The following is a 20,015-nucleotide window of genomic DNA, read 5'->3' as shown; positions in this document are numbered from 1 at the left end:
TTAAAATCCAAATTCTTAGCAGTTTTAAAGTGTTTGGAACCATCAAGTTGGGCATATAGATACCCTAAACAACTGCATGTCCTCCTTCCCACTTTCCTGCTATAGTTTGTTACACACACTAGCACAGGGATTCTCAAACTGGGGGTCAGGACCCCTCCAGGGGTCGCAAGGTTATTACATGGGGGGTTGCGAGCTGTCAGCCTCCACCCCAAATCCCGTTTTGCCTCCAGCATTTATAATGGTGTTAAATATATTTAAAAGTGTTTTTAATTTGTAAGGGGGGGGTCCACACAGAGGCTTGCTATGTGAAAGGGGTCACCAGTACAAAAGTTTGAGAACCACTGTACTAGTACCTTGTTTCAAACAGAGAACAACCTCTCAGGCTGGGGCCCATGCCTTTCTAAAGGTTTGAACAGAACTTAATGAAATGGGGCCCCAAAACAGATTTTATTGCTTGTGATTATTACCTAGTATTACAGATTGTATTGCTAGTAATTAGTAATAGCATTATTAGTATTACCACACCCTCCAAACAGTCTTCTCAACTTTGAAGAGTTAAGAGGATTTTGTTGTGCACCTTCATTCTGACTCACCTCGAAAGTGTTCTTGGTCATGCCTGAGAGTCCATAATATGATGTACCTGTTGCAATAGCACATACACAAAGTTCGCCTATTTCGTCTGTTCTACAGAGCTGAGGAATTCCATCTGGCCTCACTGCACACATTATAGCTAAAGAGAAAGCAGAAGACTTTCAAAAATATTATAGAAACAACAGAAGAAAGTCAGTGGTGGGGGAAGGCTGTGGGCTATAAACTTCAATGAATGAAGTATATGCAGACACTAATGCTAGACATACAAAACTGCTCATCCATTCAGACATTTTAACAACATTAAAGAGAATTTAATATTTAGACAAAGAGTGGCAAGAACTTTATATAAAGACAGTCAGAAAAACAAAAACTTATTTTGGCCTGACTGACTCCTTGATTTTGCAACCAGGATAATATATTTACTGTGGTCAGTACAAAATACAATGTTTTGCTTTAGCTCCTGGATGATAATTATGCTATATCCAGTTGCCAGCAACAGACGTCAAGGTGACAAGGCCAGCTCTCAGCAAGTAGCGAGTAACAGCCATGCAAGAGATCCAGTTATTTTGCCCATCAGACTAGCACAAGTAGTGTGTTGCTTTGTCAAGAATTACCAGAGTTTAGTCTCCCATCAATTTTGTATTGGAGTTTTGCAGGAGCTAAGAGGAGGGGACCAACAAGTGAAAAAAAACATTTACAGTGAGCAAAGGGAAGACGGGAAAGAGAGAAGAAGAGAGCGCACATTGCGGGAGAGAGGAGAAGGAAAAATTGCAACGGTGAGAAAGAGTGTGCTTGCTGGAAGACACTCCGGTGCATTCCATCACTGCACCAAAGGTACTGCTGGAGTTCTGCCACTTCCAGTCTTGGGCATAAAAGTAAGGACAGGTATGCCTCTTAGCAGCAATCTCTGTAGTAGGAGTCTGCCATAAGCATAAGCCTTTGCGACTGGAAAGGGGCCAAGGTGACAGAGAGAAGGGAAACAGACCAGAATGCCTTTATAAGTGCAAATGTAAAGTCTTGGATGCTTCTCCACTCACAGTGAGGATAATAAGAGAATCCGTATTATACTTTGTTTTGAATTAGATCAGAGTATATAATCAGACATAAACCGATATATCTACAAAATATTGTTATACTATGGCTGTCAGAAAAAAACCTTAACTTGCTTCAATTTTAAGATGTCCAACTGAAACTGAAAATTCATTTGGTGTATAATGTATAAGAAGTAGGGCTGTTGATTAATTGCAGTTAACTCAAACAATTAACTTAAAAAAATTAACAGTGATTAAAAAAATTAATCCTGATTAATCGCACTGTTAAACAATAGAATACCAATTGAAAAGTATTAAATATTTTTGGATGTTTTATTTTTGGATTGTTTTAAAAACAAAACAATGTGAAACTTTTGAGCCCACAAGTCCATTCAGTCCTACTTCTTGTTCAGCCAATCGCTAAGACAAACAAGTTTGTTTACATTTACGGGTGATATTGCTGCCTGCTTCTTATTTACAATGTCACCTAAAAGTGAGAACAGGCATTTGCATCTCACTGTTGTAGTCGGCGTTGCGAAGTATTTACGTGCCAGATATGCTAAACATTCATATGCCCCTTCATGCTTCAGCCACCATTCTGGAGGACATGCTTCCATGCTGATGATATTCGTTAAAAAAATAATGCATTAATTAAATTTGTGACTGAACTCCTTGGGGGAGAACGGTATGTCTCCTGCTCTATTTTACCTGAATTTTGCTATATATTTCCTGTTATAGCAGTCTTGGAAGATGACTCAGCACGTTTGATTTATGAACACTGTCACTGCAGATCTGACAAAATGCAAAACCCAATGTGAGATTTCTAAAAATAGCTACAGCACTCGACCCAAGGTTTAAGAATCTGAAGTGCCTTCCAAAATCTGAGATGGACGAGGTGTGGAGCATGCTTTCAGAAGTCTTAAAAGAGCAACATTTTTATGCAGAAACTACAGAACCCAAACCACCAAAAAAGAAAATCAACCTTCTGCTGATGGCATCTGACTCAGATGATGAAAATGAACATGTGTCGGTCCACTCTGCTTTGGATCGTTATCAAGCAGAACCCGTCATCAGCACGGACGCACATCCTCTAGAATGGTAGTTGAAGCATGAAAAGACATATGAATCTTTAGTGCATCTGGCACGTAAATATCTTGTGACGCCAGTTACAACAGTGCCATGTGAATGCCTGTTCTCACTTTGAGGTGACGTTGTAAACAAGAGGCAGGCAGCATTATCTCCTGCAAATGTAACCAAACTTGTTTGTCTGAGTGATCGGCTGAACAAGAAGTAGAACTGAATGGACTTGTAGGCTCAAAAGTTTTACATTATTTGTTTTTGAGTGCAGTTATGTAACAAAAAAAAATTGTAATTTCAACTTTTATGATAAAGAAATTGCACTACAGTACTCGTATCAGGTGAATTGAAATATACGATTTGTTTTTTACAGTGCAAATATTTGTAATAAAAATAAATATAAAGTAAGCATTGTACATTCTGTATTCTGTGCTGTAATTGAAATCAATATATTTGAAAATGTAGAAAACATCCAAAAATATTTTAAAAAATGGTACTGAATTATTGTTTAACAGTGCGATTAATCACACGATTAATTTTTTAATCGCTTGACAGCCCCAGTTAGAAGTTCTGTTAAGAAACACAACAATATTGGTCTTTTCCAATCATTACACCAAACGCAAAATCAATTTAGATATAAAAACGTGATGTCATGTTTAAAAACTCTGGCTTACTGCTTTAGTCTGAATTTTTTAACTACCATCTGCTTAGGATACATCCCCCTCTTTTTATAATATAATCGTGTCTGAATAAAGGGGCTTGCAGAAATAGTCAGGAAGTCTGCAGCAAGCAGTTTAATTTATATTTACAAGAGGTTAGGAAAATAACCTAAAATACCTTGGTCTGGTCTGGGTCACTCTTTTTTCTATGCATGGACTCGTGTTTATACTTGTGTTCTAGCCTCTGAATACAGGATTCCAAATTAATTTTGTTTGGGCATTTTAGGGGTAATGAATTAGTGGTGAGCATGCCTTCATGAGGACAATGGAGTAGAATCAGGTGTTGCCAGACCACTTGAAATGAAAGCAATCTGTGGCTAATAAGCGGAGGCTGAGCATGCGACCACAGTAAATACTGGGGAGAAAATGTATATTGGAAATCCTAAGAAAAAAAAGAGTTCTGTTTGATCATATTGTTAGATTGTATACTTTAAAGTATATACATCCTAATTTTCATTGTTTCTTTAATAGGAAAGTATTTCTATTTATAGCATTATATAGTATAATTAATGAAAAAGGCTCATGTTTGTATATGTTGCATATTTCAGAGAAAGCTGTGCCAATCCCTACCTCCTGGCATCACCAAGCCCACATCTTGCACAGTTAGGACAGAAAGCTTTTCTTCAGAATCCACTCTAATTACTCCGTAGGTGAGACCATGCATGGACAAAACTCCCCTGCCTGGAGGCTGATTGCTGTCATCTGTTGGCCTGCAACAAGAGTCAATAACTTGAATGGGCAGTGTGTTTTACCAGGCAAACGATTATGTTTTCCCCATTTGTAACAGACTATCATAAAAAATATTCCAGTATTTCTTAATTAGCATTTCTTAGATTTAATCTTGATTTATTCTGTACATTATCTTCATCTGCCCTACTACATCTGACATAATTCTTCTCCCAAGTCACTGATAATTAGAGATACCAGCTTTCACTGTCAGTGTCCACCCAGAAGTATGTTTCTATAGAGTGCTAAGAATAACTCTAATCTCACCTACAGTAACTTTTTTTTAGTCTTCAAAGAGCTTTACAAACATTAATTCACTCAGTTCCTAGTGAGAGGCATTAGCCCCATTTTACAAATAGGGAAATGGAGAAGTTAATGCCCAAATGTTCACAACTGACTAGTGATTTTGGGATGCCGAACTAGAGACAAATGCTTCTGGAAATCAGATCTCTAGTGATTTGGGGTGCCTCAATTCTTGGTAGCCCAAACCGAGACACCTTAGTTTATTTAGAATTTAGGTTTAAGTGACGTGACCAAGGTTATAGTGTGTTAGTGTCAGAAAGTCAGGATTAGAACTGAAGTATTCTTGAAGTATCCCAGTTCTGTACTTAGACCATGGATGTGACTTTTTTGCTATATGGTTAGGCATCAGCCTTCTGAACTGAAGATATTACATTTTTTAATAAATTCAGTGCCAAGTTTCAGTACACGCAGCAATAATTTTATCATCACAGTTTTAACATGCATAACTTGATTATTCTAATGCATTACTGTCTAGCTTATTACTCTTTAACTATCAGGTGTAGTCACTGTAATTTTCACCATTACATTACAAAAAGTTCAAGACATTGTGAATGGCAATTCCTTTGTGACGTCTAGGTTTGGTCAAATTCACTCTTAACATACTATATTATTCTACATCTCAGGCATAGCTGCCTTGTCAGTTCGTTTCAGTACAAATGTGCACATTGTATTAGTGAATACAATTATACATATATGGTATATAGCTTGAACAAACTAATGTTGACTTGTGTAAGTTATTGAGTTAAGTCAGAGTGAAACTGGAAAGAGACCCACACTACATTGTACTTTAAAATGTAAAATGGAGTCTAACAATGCTGATTTGGTTAGGGATATTGCTTGCATGTAATGCAAACATACTTAACTATTTTCAAGATCAATGGAAGAGCCTATATGCATCTTGTTTTTTTGCAGTTGTGCTATGTAATCCATCATAACAAATGCTTGTGTTATCAGATAATGTTCTTCTTCTATGTCATGTCTCCTCTGCTATGCTTGAAATACTTAGATAGGCCTTAGCTAATCATGTTCATATAAGATTCCTAGTGACTGATATAACAAATTTTAATTAATAGATATTATGAGACATTTCTGAAATGACAATGTCAGCAAAGAAGGCTATGGGCAGGCTCAAATATGCAGTAGAGCATAACAAATGGAGGCTAGTAAATAGTCAGCCATGATGAATAACATTTCCATCATTTAAAAGGAATTCTCAACCACATTACTGATCAACTTTGTCTCACTCCCAATCCCCAAGTGCACATTACGTTATTCGTACAATCTTAAACATGAAAATAAAATGCCTGTTTTCACTGATTTCCTTCTCCAATTCGCTCACACAGTTCCTCATACTGCTACTTTTAATAGAGTAGAAGCCAACATGAGACTTTTGGCATACATCTCCCTTGTTTTATTAAGCAAATCCAGGATCTGGTGGATCAAGAATGGGAGCAGATCCAAGATACACAGTCCCCTTCAGGAATACGTCTTGTCAGCCCTATGCAGTCCAAACCAGGGCATCTCTAACTGAGTATCTCTGCTAAGCAATTATGGGGGAAAAAATCACCCGAGGAGAAAAGGGGATTCAAGTAGCCTGTGTCCAAGACATTTAGAACTTTTTAGGTTAAAGCTAACAACATCTGCATACTGGCTATTTCTAAGAAAAAAACATGAAGATCTTTACGGTTCATTACAGGAAGGATAAATTTTGAGATTAAGAAATAGAGGCAATGAGATAGGGGTTTTATTTCCATCAAGTTCCTAGATTAAGTGAATGTGCGTAAGTCACTTAACATATCTGTACCTCAGGTTCCCTGTGTATAAAAGGGGGACAGAACAAATCTACCTCAAGATGTAAATGAATGAAGCCTTAACATTTAGTATTTGTGAAGTATTTTGAGATTCTTGGATTTAAAAGATTGTGTGTGCAAAAGTACAGAGTTCCCTCCCTTTTAGAAACATGTACAACAGATCAGAACACGTGGCTTATGACCTGCATTTATTGACTTCAGTGGAAGTCTTTTTGTGGTTAAAGTTAAGCACTCAAGTGTCAGTAGTGTCAGGCCAGATGCAATCTGCTGCAGGCAGCTCATCAAGTGGCATTACAAAATCATCTTGACCACCGTTTTGCACATGAAATTACTTTTTTGCAGCCTTCAGCTATGATATTATGCCTTGAGTTTCTGGTTAAAGCAGCAATTAATCTAGTACTAATTGCCTTTTTCTAAATTATACAGGCATTTTACAAGAGGAATCGCTTTTTCTTATTCTTCTTGGAAGGAACATCTATAATTATCGATCACAGCTTAGAAAAGTATATCGAAGAAGTTGCAGTGTTAACAGGAAACCCTGTGTACAGCAAATCTGTAGTCAGTCATTTTAATTCATGCTTCAGATGCTAATCTGTGGAATTTGTGTGATAATTTCTTTACTGTAAAGAATGACTGTTTGAATAGAATGTGAAAGATACTAAAGTTTCAGAGTTCAGGAAGTATTACCTTGCTATTTACGGATTTTACACAAGCATTTATAAATTCAATAACATTCACTGTAACAAGATGATTGCTACATAATTGCAGAACAAGGTTCTAAAAATAAAAAATACTTTGCATTTATTATCTATTTTATTTGTTCATAAAATCTCTTCGGTAACCTATCCAAGGTACATAATATGAAAATGGACCCTTAACAGTTCAAAATGGATTTTAGCATAGAATTCTAAAGCTAGAAAGGACAGACCTCCTATTATGCATTAAGGTTCAAACATTTGATAGAATGCCTCCATTCAGCAGCATCAGATTTGAGGGAGGCACTGTCTGGGCCAGCAGGGAAAAGAAAACCCTTTAGCCTCCATAAGGTATGTCTTCCCTCTTTTTCCTCCCCTCCTTGTGGTTCCTCAGACCTCTTGGTTGAGGAGGAGAGATGTGGAGCTGCTTGTTTAACTGGATGGATAGAAGGGTGCAGCAGAAGCCCCACTGACTCCCATGTACCCAAGAGAAGGGTTTATAAATCCTTTCTGTCACCCATGGTGCCACGTCCTTGGGATTAGAGGAGGACCCTATTTCTGGACCCTTGCTGTGTGCCTTTCTTGTCTGTGAAAGAGTTTTTCCCTTATTGCTTGATTAGCCTGGATGGGGATTTTTGTCTTCTACGCAGCCTAGGGACCTGGTGGGTAGGTTAAGTGATAATGTGTTCACATCTCAGTTTGGCAGGTGTCTAGTGCAGGTACTTGTCAATAAGGGGTCTGGTTCCCTGACAAATCAAAACTGGAATCAGGATTAGGGGAAGGTATTCACTGACGGCCAATAGGTTTCAGCAATGTCTGGTACAGAAAAGGGTCAGCCCCATGGTTCTAGACCTTTGCACAAGAAAAAGGTCCCAGCATCAATTCTAGGACCAGGTTAAAAGGGAAACAGTGCTGATGGTGGCCTTCCCCAAGGTGATATGGATTACAAAAGGAAGGTTGACCTGGACTGCATAAATTATTGCTGGATAATTCCCAGGCGTGTTAACAGAGTTGTGGCTTAGCTAAACACAATCCTAGTATCTTATCTTTCTTTCTGAAATAATCCACAAAACTGCACTTGAAAAATCAGGTTAAATTTTCCCTAACAGGCTTTATATTTTAAGCTTTGCAGAATATCTTTTACTTAACACAATTACAAAGCTTCACAATATTAAATCAGATGCCTTAACAAGGTTATACACTGAAAAACAGCTTTAGAAATCTGGATGTTAGAAAGGCATTTGAACTGACCATTTAGGATGACACACCCATTCTCCAGAGTTCCCACTTTTGGACAAAGTCATGACACTGTGGCACATACATTGGAATGTGCTGCAATTATGTCTTTACCCATCACATCACAATGTGTCACAAACCTGGGATAGGTGGCCACTACCTACCCACAATTATGAGTAAATATAAAGGTCTGGCAGTTTTGTTGGAATTTATACACTCCATTTCCAGGCACAGGCTCAACAGAGCGGGTAGCATATTTCCAGGGGATTACAGACCTTCTCTAATCATTAAGAAAAAAGCCATTCAGCCAAATACCACCAGAAGCCTGCTGTAATTCTCCAGAAAGACACTGGCTGTTGAGTTCTAAAGCATGATTTTCTCACTCTTACAATTCAATTAAAATTCCCTCTTTTTAATTCATTCACTGCTTTATTATGGGATTTTACAAGGGTTTCCACACAGATTTTGCATGTTAGCCTGCTTGATTTTAAACTAAAATTATATTATGAACTTGATCATATTGTTCTTTCCCTCCAAAACTAGTTAGGGTGCCACACATTCTGCATGTCCTATTTGGTACAAAGATGAATACAAAATGAATAATGTGAATGCTAACTATACAGACGTAATCTTTCTTGAAAATAATTTTCATTTTTTTTAGTTTGAATGTGTTGTTCTATAGACTGTCTTTTTTAATTTGTGTAACACAATACCTTCGAATAGCCACAGTGAGAGCTTCTGGTGAACTGGCACAAGGACAAATGACCTCCTGTCTTAGGCCTTTACTTTGGAAGACATTGAGAAATGCATCACAGGAAGAAATAGACCCTGGAGTAAAAAATCAGAGAAGAAAAATAATCTGACTTCTGAGACAATGCCATTCACATACAAAACATTTTGATGCATGTACATAGGTTTTCAGGACAAAAGGATCTAGATGACATCTGGAAAACATCATATCTGGTAGAGCTCAACTATATATGGTATATTAAAGATTAGCTTTCAGGCATAAATAGTTTTATTGCTTGTGGGTAGAAGAGCCACTACAGATGGATCTAAGATGTGAAGTACACATACAATATGTTTAACAAAAGGCACATTAAGGAAAGATTTACTCTAGGAACTCAAAGCAAGTTACAATAGATGAGCAGAAGATCTATATCACTGTATCTTAAAAATTACATGGAGAAAGTTCTGATTAATACTAAGTGATCCAGATGCAGTTGTCTAGAATGGTGCATATATCCCCCCCTCCCGCCAATTCTCTGTTACTCAGAAGCAAACCTTCTGCTTCTTTCTACTGCTTAAAGATAAATTTATTACAGTCTTTATATATGGCTGTCATGTTAAACAAAACTGGATTTACTGCGACTTACGTTATGCGGAATATCAAGTTTGCTTCAGGATTAGCTAAGGAAAAATATATTTTAAAAAAATCCAAAATTAATTACTGTTTCCACAAATGTTGTGTAGTTTGCAGTAGATAAACCTTATACTTTTGTTAAACATGTTTTGCTAATGTGACTGAAGACTGAAACTTAAAACATAAGACAGGAAATAAGTATCATATTCTTTGTTTTATTATACAAGCATGACTCACAAGGATTTGCGCCATCGGCCACTATTAGCATACGCAATGAGGAAAGGTTGATATCTCTTTGATCTCGATGTGCCACTAACGCCCAGTGCATGTCCCTGGATTTTACACAAGCGACTTTTGCTAAAATGAAAATGAAAAATTACTAATGTGCTGAGTAGAAATTATTTTAAGACGTGGGAATGAGTAAATTACAGCTAAATAGCCTCAATAGCAACAACTTGCTTTTCTGAGTTTGACTTTTCAAAAAAAAACCTTTATGCACTTCCGCTCCTTACCTTTGTACTGGCAGACTTTCTGTATCCATGATAGCGGATTCACTTTCATTAAGGAATACGGGATACTTATAACGTGCATCATGTTCATGACGCTCTGAAATCAAAATAAAGTAAACAAGGGATTTGTCCCCAAACAGCATAAAATTAGTAATGGAACAAGCTTATATCATGTCAGCTTGTGAATCAAGTTGATAAGTACATAATTAGGAATTCTGGTTTAAACCAATAACAGATGCTAAAAAAAAATCAGTAAAAAATCAATGCTGAAAATTGTAATGTTACTTTAAAAAAGGATGTTCACTTGTTTCCACTCTCTTTCACTTTGTTTACACAACAGCAACATGGAAAGTGGCACAAGAGCATGCTTTAACTCCCAAAGGTTGAGTGACTCATGACTGCATCTTTGCTTTCAGAAATGAATTTAAGGCCCAATTCTGCTAACCCTTGTTTCACAGGAATGACCCTTACTCAAAGAGATATGCAACAATTTAAACACCTAGAAAAACCTGTCTGTACCTGGAGTGAAAAGCTACCATAGCAGCAAAAAAGTTCATTTAGTTGTGCATAAAAGTAGGAAGGGGAATCAATGATAATACATGAAATAAGCAAAATCATGCTTACTCTAAAACAAAATAAATTCAGGGCCTTTTGGCCCTCTTATTGGCTAGACCAATACCAGAATACCCTTGGTGAGGTTCTAAAAAGTTGTAAAGTATATAAATAAGAAATTCAGTGAAGCCAATGGCAGCAAGTTGATCTCTGATGGTTTTAAATGTTTGTTTTCTTTAGTTATTTGGCACACAATATCGCTACATTAAAAGTAGGGTTTAAATATGGTACATATTTTGGGAAAACCAGGTCTAGGATCCCAAGATCTGAGCATATGTAAATCTCCCAATGGGATTACTCATGTAAGTGTTTGCATGACTGGATCCAAAGATGATATTTCCCCTTTCAGTCTTGTGCAACTGTTAACACAGGAAAAGCCTTCATAGATAAGTCAGGCAACAAGGTAAGGCCATATGAAGAGCAAAAAAAGGCTGTGAGAAAATTTTGGTGGGTGCTTACTTTCAGGCTGTGTAATAAAAAAGTTAACTATATTAGATTAACTACTTGTGGACATAAAACCTGGAATCCCATTCTGTCTCAAAAAGAAAAGGAGTACTTGTGGCACCTTAGAGACTAACCAATTTATTTGAGCATAAGCTTTCGTGAGCTACAGCTCACTTCATTGGACGCATCTCACTGTAGCTCACGAAAGCTTATGCTCAAATAAATTGGTTAGTCTCTAAGGTGCCACAAGTACTCCTTTTCTTTTTGCGAATACAGACTAACACGGCTGTTACTCTGAATTCTGTCTCAAAGCATAGCTATAATTGCCCTTTGACATTCATGGAAACAGAGCAACAGGTGGCAGGAAAGGTAAGCTGGGTTCCCCTGGAATCATAAAACATAAGTTCTTTCAGTTTGAAATGTTCAGATATGGTCTTTTCAAAGATAGCCACTCTCTCTGCTACGATCAGTTGAACAGGATTTCCCCAAGCTTCAGCTGCAACATCGTTTTCAAGTGACTGTTGGAGGCTGTCTTTAATAATTAAAAAAAAACGTTGGCCTCCACACCAGTGAACTTTCATGTTCTTGCTCTGAAAGATATTCAAGAGGCAAACAGAGAGCTTGTCCAACCTAGTGCAGCAGAATTGTCTCAGGATCAGTAATACAAGAACACAAGTTTGGCCACTCTGGATCAGACCAATGGTTCATCTAGCCCAGTATCCTGTCTTCCCACAGTGGCCAATGCCAGGTGCTTCAGAGGGAATGAACAAAACAGGGCTATTATTGAGCAATCCATCCCTTGTCGTCCATTCCCAGCTTCTGGCAGTCAGAGGGCAACCCCATGCTCTGGGGGTCCTGACCAACTGTCTAATCGCACAAACCCGAACACCCTTGCCCCACTCCTTCCCCTGAGGCAACGCCCCTTCTCACTCCATCCCCCTCTCCCATCACTCGCTTTACCCCACCCTCACTCACTTTCCCCGGCAGGGGGTTGGGGTATGGGAGGGGGCTCTGGGCAGAGCCTGGGACAGAGGGTTGGGGTGTAGGAGGGGATGCAGGCTCTGGGAGGGAGTTTGGGTGTGGGAGGGGACTCAGGCCTGGGGCAGGAGGTTAGGGTACGGGACAGGGGAGGGGCTGGGAGTTGTGGTGTTTGTGTGTGGGTGGGGGCGTTGGGTGTTGGCTCCAGCCAAGCAGTGCTTACCTCAGGCGACTCCCAGAAGTGACAGGCATGTCCCTGCAGCTCCTAGGCTCAGGGCAGCCAGGCAGCTCTGCACACTGCCCCTGCCTGCCCACAGCTCCCATTGGCCACAGCTCCTGGCCAATGGGAGCTGAAGAGCTGGTGCTCACAGTGGGGGCAGCATGCGGAGCCTCCAATTGCCCCTGAGACTTCATAACATCCCGTGGCAACTGGTTCCACAGGTTGACTGTGCATTGTGTGAAGTAGTACTTCTTTTTGTTTACTGTAAGCCTGCTGCCTATTAATTTCATTGTGTGACCCCTGGTTCTTGTGTTATGGGAAGGGGTTAAAAAAAAACTTCCTTATTCACTTTCTCCACACCAGTCATGATTTTATAGACCTCTATCATATCCTCCCATTCATTGTCTCTTTTCCAAGATGAACAGTCCTAGTCTTTTTAATCTGAGCTCACATGGAAGTTGTTCCATACCCCAGTCATTTTTGTTGCCCTTCTCCACACTTTTTCCAATTCTAATATATATTTTTGAAACGTGGGTGACCAGAATACATGCAGAATTCATGGTGTGGGTGTATCACAGATTTATATAGTGCCATCATGATATTTTCTGTCTTATTATCTATCTCTTTCCTAATAGTTCCTAAAATTATGAGTGGGTGTTTTCAGAGAACTAACCACAATGACTCCATGATCTCTTTCTTGAGTGGTAACAGCTAATTTAGACCCCATCATTTTGTATATGTACTTGGGATTTCCAATGTGCTTTCCAATGTGCATTACTTTGCATTTATCAACAGTTAATTTCATCTACTTGTTGCACAGTTTTGTGAGATCCCTTCGTAACTCTTCTCAGTCTGCTTTGGCTTAACTATTTTAAGTAATTTTGTATCGTCTGCGAACTTTGCCACCTCACTGTTTACCCTTTTTCCAGATCATCTATGAATATGTTGAATAGTACTGGTTCCAGCACAGATCCCTGGGGGACACCGCAAGAGGAGGTAGTTTTGAATGATGAGGAACTTTGTCAGTGGTAATATAACAACTCTAGCTGATGAGGATCTTACTGAAGCAAAAGAGGCCTGTTGTTCTTGATTCAATGCCTTCGAAGACTGTAGGCCTCAGAACCATATTGCAATGAATACAGCATCCCCTCCTGCACCCCAACCCTCTGTGCTTGCTAGATAAAGGTGTAGCTAACTAGCCAAGAATCATCAGCTCTAAACTGTAATTGTCTGGTTTTATGACAAACAAGATCGAGTTAGAAGAAATCTTATGACATCCCAACATTTGATGATAAAAGCTTATTAGACAAGCTCTTTTTCAAATATTCACATAAAGGAAAAAGTTACTTACTGTAAGAATCCCATGCCATAAGCCAACATCCTTCTTGAAATCTAGTACATTCACAATTGTTTCAGCTATCAAATAAAAACAAAATATGGCTTATTTTTCTGAGCACGGCATAAACTCAAAGCAAAACCTCTTACAGGAAGGAAATACAGTAAATTTTGGTATAACATGACTGATGACTTCAAGCATAACTTTCAGAGTAACTCTCCATAGTAGGATTAGTCTTGGCAAGGCATTTTCTCTTTGTTACATCTCAAAGACATGCAAAAATGCAATGAATCCATAATTTCTGTTTTTAATCTAGAAATATTGAATACAGCCCTATATAAAATAAGACCCCAGTCAGGCAAGGATGAAACAAGAGGAATGTGTTTAATACCTTCTGTATATCCACATGCTTGTGTAAGAGCTTGACAGTGGGTCAGCAGTGCAATTCTTGTCACCGTCACCCCAAGCACGCTTCCATCTTTACACGTCTTGTACTACAAAAGATTTGTTATTGAAGATTGAATATAGTGTATGCAACAGTAGCACTGCTCTTATTGTTTGGCAGTTAGAGTCAGAGCATTTAACATGGAGAAACAAAGGCCAGTTGATGAACTTCGTTACTATAGTTTAGCTTTCACAGGTAGGGAGAGCTCTAATGAAGGCGAAACAGTTTTTATAAAGCCCCATTTCTTTTCCTGGAGAAGGTGTCTTTTTAGGCAGAAACTTGTCATGTTTGGTATCAGGAACTCTTCAGCTGTTTGCATTCAGGGAGGGTGGGAGAATTACATTTGATATTAATTCTAAACTTGCTTTTGAGTCACACTAGCAACACCAGCAGCAGAAGTCTGAGTAACCTAAGTAAGACATCACTGAGTAATATGTTGGCTAGATTTAAAAATGTGAGAAGTTACTTCTCACTGGTTATCTGTCAAATTATTCAGGCAGCCCTCCCGAACAAGACCGGCAAAGGGGTGGCTGCTGCAACCATGTGTGTGAGGGTATTGATACTAACAGAAATACACAAACTGTATTAAATCTAAGAAGAAAAAATAATGAGAGAATCACGGTGCTGAGTTTGGAGCCCTCACAATTTTTGGTAGTTTCTGCAGTAGGCTGCAAATTCTAAGTCATCATTTAAACAAAATCAGTATCTTCTTCCATGATGAACATAGCCAGCAACATTCAATACATATGCATAGCTGCCATGTTCACCCACTCCTTTAGAAAACTAACGTTATCAAACAGCAGCATATAGATGGGAAATCCCAACCACTTTGAACTGAGGAGGGCATTAGCTTGACTTGTGATTATTTAAATGCTAACATTATTTAATTTATTTGCTCCTTTCAAAAAAGGAAAAAAGAAGGAGAAAAACCTACACCCAAAAAAGTTAAATGCAGCTAGCTATGCTAATTTTCCCTTCCTGAAGCGGACCTTTCGGGAGGGAATTTAACCACACACACTGACTGGCGAGAGGCAAGATTTTTAAGAAAGGATGATGAACAAGCAGCTTCTCTTCCTTAGGCGGATAGTCAAGCCCACAAATACTAGGGAGAAAACTTTTTTCGGTGATGCTAGTTGGTGATCCCTCGTCTGAACAGATCAGTGAGAAGCCTGTATGGTGAGTAAGAGCTATGGCAAAACAGGAAAAGTTCTATAGAATATTGTGGCAGCAAGTTAAATTGAGTAGGAGGAGCCATGTGGGCAAAGAAAAAAAAAGGGGGGGAGGTTGCCTGGTGATAGGAAAAGAACTTCAGATGACGCTAAGGGGGAAAAAGAAGATAACTGTTTCTAAGGCACTGAGGAGATGGTCCACCATACACTTTGCTAGTCATTTCCACATCTCAACAGATGCAGCTGGAGAAAGTCTGGACTTCTCTTCAGCACAGACAGGGCCTAGTTTTAAGGACAGGATAGGACAGAACTCCCTTGAATACATGGGCCATTCAGAATACATATCGCCTTGTGGGAGTCAATATACATAAGATCTCAGTGAGAGCAAGTTAACATGGTTTATGCCATTTAATAAGTTGTGGACTTCCAGCTCCCACCCCTTCAAAGTCTTTGGTGTCATCAGTTCATTGTGTGTTAGGAGAAGTGACATTAAGAATTATATTGCATTCCCTTATTTTTTATAGCTTTGTGACTTTCTTGATAAACAAAACTGACTGTAAAAAAATGAACTTATCTTTAATCAAAGTTGTAACAAAAGCAAACAAACAAAAAAATCAAAGTCTAGAAGTGCAAAAGTTTGGGTGTCCACACTGCTGCAGCTTACTTATTTGTGAAGCATCCATCACTATAATATCTGAAATCCCAATACAGCAAAGCAGTTAAGCACATGAATGCTCTAAGCTGACTACTTAGAGCACTGCTGAATCAGGGCCTCAAGTGCTGTAGAAACCTTTAAGTAAAAAAGACTCCAGAAATGCAAAGTTAACTGTGCAAATTTAACATTGCATTAACTTTCATATAATATTCAGTTCCTATTTATACTGAAATTACTTATCAGCCAGTAAACAGGAGGCTCATTGTTTATAGAAGCAGTGACAACATAGTTATGTTTATCTTAATGTTATTCAGAAGTGTCATATGCAATAGATCATAGGGAAAATTTATCTTTATAAACTCACCTCTATGTAAGCTGTGTCATTGTTTGCATCCTTGATATGTGGGAACCAGTCACGAGGAGGTTTAGAAAGATGTTTAGATTCTGTGACAAACCATAGCAGCTTTGGCCATCCTGAGAAACAGACAAAGAGCTTTTGCTGAGTTTCTGCTGGATAAATAGTACAAGAGAATGAAATGCTTCTGCACACAAGTTTATTTCAAATGTGTTCTATGCTTGTATGGTGTGGTTGGCTGAATATTGCTTATTCTACTCATGTGAGTATCCACACTGGAATAGACCAAGCAGGATTATTAATTATCATACTTTCTGTACATAGACATTAGGACATACTATGTTGAGGCTAGTTTCTAAACCTCAAAAGTACTAATGGTGTATATGTGACACGTTCGTAAGTGCTATTTAGTAACACATGTGGAATCTTTGTACAAGAAGTAGGTTTAATGAGGATGAGTTTACCTTTGAACTGTGGTATCTCCCCTGTAGGGCTTTTAGGCAGTCCTTTATGGCATGCATCACTAGTCAAGGCCACAGTAACACCACAGCTTCCAAGTAAGAAACCGATTTGTTGGCTTCCTGCATCCTAATTGATCACAAAAATAAGAAAAGCAACAAGTGAAATTTACTAGAACTGACTGCATGCAACATGCTTTTTTTGTAGTTTGTTTTACAAGGTACGCAATGTCTTAGGAAAAAAATAGTCTTCCCTCTATCCAAATTAATTAATTAACAAAATATAATTGCCTAACTTGTAAACTGAAAAAGGAGTTCTATGATTTGGATATATTCATCCTCACAACCATATATATCCATTAAAAGGACTAAAGCCATCATATGGCTTCATCTTTTACATCTCTACACAAGATGCCTCGTCTATGAAATAAGAAATGGTTAACTTACTGTAAATGTGGCTCTTCGAAGAATGATGTAGATGTGTATTCCACTTAGGTGTGTGTGAACCCAGTGACTGGAGCCAAGAGTTTGCTTAGCAGTACCCATAGAGGGGCAGCGCTTGCCACTTGTGACACTTGTGGCCCCTGCCCTGGCTATATAAGGCAACACCGTCCTGACCCCCCTTGGTTCCTTGACACCGAAAGCCCATGAGAGGAGATTCTGAGGCAGAGGGGACAGAGGGTGGGTCATGGAATACACATCTGCATCACATCTCAAAGAACCATAGTTACAGTAAGTAACTGTTTGTCGTCTTTGAATAAATGCAGATGTGTATTCCACATAGGTGACTCACAAACAGCACCCCGTCTGGGAGGACTCAGAGTCTATAGAAATATAGATTGCTGGGCTGCCCTACTGAGGCCTGTGTTCGCTTTGGAAGATGCGGTAATAGCAGAATGGTCCATAAGTGTATGGCTGACCTGTAAATGTCTAATATGGAAATGTCACTGAGTAACGCTATCAATGTCACTTGTGCTCTCAGCGAATGAGCTCATATCTGCTGAGGAGGTGTAGTCGAAGCGATTTCATATGCAGTCTTAAGACAGGATCTAGAGATAGTCTGTGCAGAGACCGCTTGTTCCTTCATGAAGTCTGCAGTATTACCTTGTCCTTGGAGAACTGTGTGTAGAGGAGGCCCTGCCATCTGCGCGTGCAGCTCACACACCCTCCTTGCAGAGGTAATGGCTAAAACTGCCAAAACTGTGTGTAGGTCCCACAAGGGGGCTGGTTCTTGGACCAGAGAATGTAAGCAGTGGAGTCCTTTCAGAAATCTTGCCACCATGGCATTGGAAAAAACTGATTTTACCTGACTAGGAGGATGGAACGCCAATATTGCTGCCAGATGTCTGAAGATGTAACAGGTACTCCAAGATGTCCTGGACAGAAGTCCATGTCATCTGGGTCATGTGGGACAAGGGCCACACTGAAAACCTCTTTCACTTCGGTAAGTAGGCTGGCCTAGTGGAGGACTTCCTACTGTTGAATAGGGCTTATTGGACAGCTGCTGAACGGTGCTCTTCCTCTTCATTCAGCCATGCAACAGCTATAAAGCTGTGCAAGGAGCTGAGCACAGGGTGAAGGGTTTGGCCATGGTTCTGAACGAGCAAGATGGGGTGGAGAGGAAGTGGTACGTGTAAACAGACAGTGCAAGAAGATCCGAGAACCAGCACAGTCTCAGCCACCCTGGAGCAACGAGGATGACCTTGGCCTGATCCACTTGAGTTTGAGGATGACCTGGGGAATGATCGTAACAGGAGGAAAGGCATACACAAGTGCTGACTGCCAGCTGCAGTGGAAAGCGTCACAAGAGGGAGCCTGAGAGCAGTACAGGCGACACTTTCTGTTTTCTCGTGTGGCAAACAGGTCAATTGTGGGAAAGCCCAATGTTGCGAAGACGACCTGCAGGACACTCATCTTTAGAGATCACTCATAGCTAAGGGAGAAAATCCTACTGAGATAGTCTGTGAGACCATTCTGCACGCACAGCAAGTGGACTGCTGCCAGAGTGACATCCTCTTCGATACAGAATTGTCACAGGTTGATCGCCTCCAGGCAGAGTAACCTGGAGTACGCACGCCCTTGTTAGTTCACACAGTACATTGCGGTGGTATTATTGGTAAGTATGTGAACCACTGAAAGTCTGATATGGTCCCAGAAAGCTCGGCATGCATTGTGGATGGCTTGAAGTTCCAGCATGCTGATATGGAGAGAGGCTCCCTGTTCCGACCACACACCCTGCACCTTCAGCGGGTCCAGATGCACCCCCACCAACCCAGAAGGGAAGCATTGGTAACCATTGACTTGATTGGAGAGGGCTGAGTGAAAGGGAATCCCTGGCACACGTTGCATGGGGACTCTCACCAGAGCAAGGAGTCTAGGACTAGTGAAGGAAGGCAAACCAATCTGTCCAGAGAATGTAGGACAGGGCAGGGCAGGCCAGTGGACCATCCTGAGCCACATCTGGAGGGGGTAATGGCACAGTCTCACAAACTGAGCCACCTGCACACAAGCAGACCTGTCCCAATAGGCTCGGATGCACCCAGACTGTCATGGAGGGCTGAGACTGCAGACTGAGGCAGAGCTGTTGAATTGCCTGGAAGCGATCAGTCATCAGGAATGCTCTCAACCCTGTGGAATCTAATAGGGCCCCAATGAACTTGATTTTTTGAGTGGAAGCCAAGATAGACTTTCCAGTGTTTTAAATGAGTCCTAGACGGTCAAGTAAATGCAGTGTGGTGTTGACATGTGCAAGAAACTCTCTGGAGCATCCCTCAGCATCCAGTCATCGAGGCATGAGAAGACGTGGATTCCCTCCCTCCTGAGATATGCCATCAACATAGCCATGCTTTTGGTGAAAACTTGAGAGGTGGAATGGGGCCAAATGGGCGAACCATGTACTGAAAATGGTATTCTCCCACAACAAAATGAAGAAACTTCATGTGGCTCAGTAGAATCACCACATGAAAATAGGTATCCAGAGCAGAAAACTAGTCATCCTGAGACAGGAGGGGAGGATAGCCCATAAAGTGACTATGCGGAACCTCGTGTATTTGATACATGTGTTGAGGCCATGAAGGTCAAATATGGGTCTCATCCCATCCTGGGGGTTTGGTACCAGGAAGTACTGGGAATAGAAATCGTGGCCCCCAGAGTCCCAGTGAGACTCCTTCTACTGTTCCCAACACCAGCAGAGAGCTGACCTGCTCGATGAGCTGTGTCTCATGAGAGGGGTCCCTGAAGAGGGATTGGGAGAGGGGATGGGGAGCGTGCATGGAAAGGAAC

At 40.0% G+C, this 20,015-nt stretch overlaps 1 protein-coding gene across 1 annotated transcript in view; it reads right to left on the bottom strand.

Annotated features, from left to right (window-relative positions):
- Positions 1 to 20,015, bottom strand: part of DIP2C (disco interacting protein 2 homolog C) — a 492,048-nt gene that overhangs the window by 93,639 nt on the left and 378,394 nt on the right. The window contains exons 11-19 of the mRNA XM_077809483.1: positions 16,740 to 16,863; positions 16,285 to 16,394; positions 14,043 to 14,145; positions 13,667 to 13,731; positions 10,065 to 10,158; positions 9,790 to 9,909; positions 8,903 to 9,017; positions 3,989 to 4,128; positions 594 to 730 (exon numbers count right to left, since the gene is read on the bottom strand). Coding sequence (XP_077665609.1) covers positions 594 to 730; positions 3,989 to 4,128; positions 8,903 to 9,017; positions 9,790 to 9,909; positions 10,065 to 10,158; positions 13,667 to 13,731; positions 14,043 to 14,145; positions 16,285 to 16,394; positions 16,740 to 16,863 — 1,008 coding nt within the window. The remainder of the gene's footprint in view (positions 1 to 593; positions 731 to 3,988; positions 4,129 to 8,902; positions 9,018 to 9,789; positions 9,910 to 10,064; positions 10,159 to 13,666; positions 13,732 to 14,042; positions 14,146 to 16,284; positions 16,395 to 16,739; positions 16,864 to 20,015) is intronic.

Source organism: Eretmochelys imbricata, chromosome 2 (assembly GCF_965152235.1).
Source record: "Eretmochelys imbricata isolate rEreImb1 chromosome 2, rEreImb1.hap1, whole genome shotgun sequence".
NCBI lineage: Eukaryota > Metazoa > Chordata > Testudines > Cheloniidae > Eretmochelys > Eretmochelys imbricata.
The sequence above is the reverse complement of the archived record's forward strand: the minus strand, read 5'-3'. Positions and strand labels throughout refer to the sequence as shown.